The sequence below is a fragment of the Hevea brasiliensis genome, chromosome 9, assembly GCF_030052815.1.
Source record: "Hevea brasiliensis isolate MT/VB/25A 57/8 chromosome 9, ASM3005281v1, whole genome shotgun sequence".
Classification (NCBI taxonomy): Eukaryota; Viridiplantae; Streptophyta; class Magnoliopsida; order Malpighiales; family Euphorbiaceae; genus Hevea; species Hevea brasiliensis.
Genome location: NC_079501.1, coordinates 98,839,221 through 98,843,177, shown reverse-complemented (window position 1 = coordinate 98,843,177; position 3,957 = coordinate 98,839,221). Strand labels below are relative to the sequence as shown.

General features: G+C 28.7%; 1 protein-coding gene across 1 annotated transcript; it reads left to right on the top strand.

Moving 5' to 3' along the window:
- The first annotated feature begins 2,526 nt into the window (after positions 1–2,526).
- On the top strand, positions 2,527–3,957 carry LOC110656431 (heavy metal-associated isoprenylated plant protein 28). Its single transcript, XM_021813169.2, has 2 exons — positions 2,527–3,120; positions 3,569–3,957. Exons 1-2 carry the CDS (start codon positions 2,997–2,999, stop codon positions 3,838–3,840), a joined length of 396 nt encoding a protein of 131 aa, XP_021668861.2. The 5' UTR covers positions 2,527–2,996; the 3' UTR covers positions 3,841–3,957.

Below are 3,957 nucleotides of genomic sequence, written 5' to 3'. Positions count from 1 at the left end.
TGATTAATTAATTAATATTACATTTATCCTTCTGTTGAATTAATTTATGTGCTTTCTAATTTCTTTTGATCTTTTTGTATCATCAGGGATTGCTGTTATGAGATCAATCCAATTAATTAATGTTTGATGTTTGTATTGAATGCTAATTGAAATTTAAATATGTTACCTCATAGAGTTAAAAATGATTATTAAACTTAAATTCATTGATACTAACGTTTGAATTTTAATAATTAGATTGAAATGACACTAATTTACTACCATGGCTTATAATACTATTTGAGGAGTATCCCTCTTTGGCTCTCTTGCAAATGCATAATCAAAATGAACAATTGATGTTTCGGTTTGAGGAATATATCAATTCTAAGTTTATTTTTAGTATAATTAAATAAAATGCAATGCTAATTTTGAAATTATACTTAAAATAAATTTTATTTTATTTGAGTATATAAATTTAAAATATTTAAAATTTAATATATCATAATTTTTTTTAATTATTTCAGAGAAGGGTTCCAAATTAAACCCTATTTATTAATTTAATTTGTCAGCAAGATATTAATTGGGCATGCATATTTCATTTTTTTAATCATATATATGCACCACTTACCACTTTAAAACCATTTATTTTTTACAACATGGGAATATTTGTTCTATTATTACGCACATACAATTCAAAATTTTATTAAGAAATATCAATTTATCATGTAGAAACTAATGCTGTTGAGAGTAGGAGTGGTTACAGCCTCATTTGGAATTGAAATTAAATTGGAATCAGTTTGGTTAAAATTGGATTAAAATCAGTTAAAATTGAAATCAACTTCGAATCAAAATAAAACCACCCTTCTACGGTTTAGTTCAGATTTATATTTTTTAGAAATCATAAATTGACAGTTTTGAATTAGACCAAATCAATGATTTAAATACAAAAGAACTCAAGAAATACCTTATCCACTTATAATTCATTTATACAAATCTTAAATTCTTTATACAATTATACTTTACACCCTTTTTAATTCTTAATATTCTCTCAATTTTTCTCAAATTCTCTAAACAATCATTTTCTATATTCTTTTTAATTCTCAATATCTCTCAGTTTTCCTATTTTATTATTTTATACACTCACTAAAATTTTTAATACTATCTCAATCACTCTATTATTATTTTATATCCTTAATAAAATTTTCAATGTCCCCTGTTTTGTTTTTTTTCTTTTATATTTTTTTTAATTATCAAATTATCATATAATTTTTTAAAAAAATAAGCATTAAAACTGAAAACTTTAATTACTCTAAATTTCAAGAGGATACGTATGCAAAATAAAATTTATATACTTTTTTAATTTATTTAAAAAAAGTTAATTTTATCTCTATTTTTTAATCAAATACAAATTTTTTTTATTAATTTTTTTAAAGATAAATTAATTTTTTTTATTTTGTTTTAATTGAAAGATTTCCAAATAAAATTAAAATATTTTTATAAATATGACTTAATTTTGAATTAATAATTTTTTTTAAAATTTTTTTATCTAAATCGTCACTAAATCACTTTTCAAATTATCTTAAACCTTCTTTTTTTTAAACAACTCTTCAAATCATTTAAAAAAAAAAAAGAAACTTAAATTAAAATTGATGGTTCAAAAATTATCTTTCAAACTGTCTCTTAACATTTTAGAATGGAGAGATATATAGCTTCAACACTTCAAAATATATATGAATTGCATCACACATAAATTAATATAAAATTGTTGAATTTACATTTTCTTTTATGATAAAAGTCGCTTTTTATATTTAGGTAAAAAGAAGATAATTCTTTAAAAAAAAAATTGACGTAGTCCAAAAGAAGCAGCCATCTCTTTATTTTTCAAGATGCTGGCGTTGGAAATGGAAATATTGTTTAAATATATGCGAAATGATTTAACATATTCGTTATATATATTTATAAAAAATTAATTAAAATAATTAATTATAAACAAATAAAATAAAATTATTATCATAACAAGCTGAGATCAAAAGCAGGTGGCCATTTAAAACAAAAGTAACGAAACCTAATCGTGGACGTCACATGAGAAAAAGAAGAGGATAAAAATGATAGGTTAAGATTCCCTGGAGAAATCAGGGGTGTGGGTTTCACATGGTGGGGTCCTAAAGTATATAAGATCTGAGTCATCCGGTATATTGAATCAACATCAATGAAAGAAAATTGGGACCCATGCAAACGTGGCGCAGTATGGTGATGTTGCCAAGGCCATCACACCTGTCCTCATGTCTTTTTGTCTTATACAAGAAAGAAGCCAGCCACATACCGTAATGGCCCACTTTCTTGGCTCCCAACGTCGAGAGACTGTATCATTAATATTAAGAGTCCCGTGGAAACAACGGGAAATTAATTGGGAAATCGCGTAGAGATTAAAGATATAAATGGGATTATGTATGGCCTTAAATTGAATTAGGTCTAGCATGGTTCCAAAACTTCTTTCCCAAAGGCAGCAGGCAGCGGATTCATCGATAAGGCAAACAACCCACATGCCACATGGTTGCCAAATACACTGTAGGACACACTCCACATCAAAAGCAGACACAATCACTTTTGATTACCATTATACGCAGCTTAGCTGACGCATCTTCACACTCATCCAAGTCATATAAACCCTAATTCCTAATCAAAGCATCTTTTGCATTAATTCTTACATATAATATAAACAAATTAACAGAAGCCGCCATGAAAGGAAAAGTACAAGCAACGACTTGAAGCCAATTTAATGCATGGATAGAAAAAGGAAAAAGATAAAGTGAAAAAGGAGGCATTGCATTGGACATATCCTTCTTTTCCAGGAATTCCAAGATCAACCCTAGCATGGTTGTAAATGTTCTATAAAGGGCGTGGCTTCAACATCCTATATATATCTGAAGTTGCGAAAAGCGGCACAGCATCCAATATATACTTTGATTCTCTTGGATGATAACTTGGCCCTAGCAAAGCTTACCTCATATATCTATCAAATGGCTAATATGCAAATTGTTCCAGCTTCCAAGAATGTGGAGGCACAGTATGTGGAGATGATGGTCCCTCTGTATTCCTATGGGTGTGAGAGGAAAGTGAAGAAGACTCTATCCCATCTCAAAGGTATATATATAAAACAAATTTGTAATTTCTAATTTGCTCCCATGTCCAATTTTCCATTCTAGAATGCATTCATTAGCTATCAGTTCATATAGATTTTCTTCAATTCTTGTTTTTTAATCATATATTTTTCATTTTACGATTCATATTTTGCACATAAATTTGGAATTTTTTTACCTTTTTTTTTTGTACATATTCAGATTCTCTCATTAATAAAATTATTATCCACTAAATTTGAAATAACTAATAAACATAGGCCCAAGATTGAGACCTGTGGACCAACAGGAGAAGCATGGGCCGATCAAACATGCAGTCATAAGTGTTGGTCCATTGGATAAGGAAAATAGTAACCAAGAATCCATCCACTCCACCCATCATTTTATTCTCCTTTCACTGCTTTTTTTTATTTTTTTTTTTAATCAATTTACATATGAATTGGCATTCTATGCAGGAATTTATTCAGTAAATGTAGATTACTATCAACAGAAGGTGACGGTGTGGGGAATATGCAACAAATATGATGTGTTAGCAACCATGAAAAGCAAGAGAAAAGAAGCTCGTTTTTGGAATCCAGAAGACAGCATTGTTGATCAAATGGAAGAATCACAGGCACAACCCACTAATAAGGAGGGCTCTAAGCCTTCTTCTTTAGGACTAATGAAGGCTCGCTCTCTAAGCTGGAAGGCTTGGAGAAAGGTCTTCACTAGATCACTTTCCTTGTAATTAAATAAAAGAAATTAAATTTGTACATAAAATGAACTCATTGTTCAATCATTTCGGCCAAGTAATCTGGTGCTTGTTCCCATTATACAGAGAAGCAGCAGCTTTCCCTTTTTTCTC

Coding starts and splice junctions, on each gene's coding strand:
- LOC110656431 (XM_021813169.2), top strand. CDS start 2,997: ATGGCTAATATGCAAATTGTTCCAGCTTCCAAGAATGTGGAGGCACAG. Junction 3,121..3,568: donor GACTCTATCCCATCTCAAAG/GTATATATATAA, acceptor CATTCTATGCAG/GAATTTATTCAGTAAATGTA.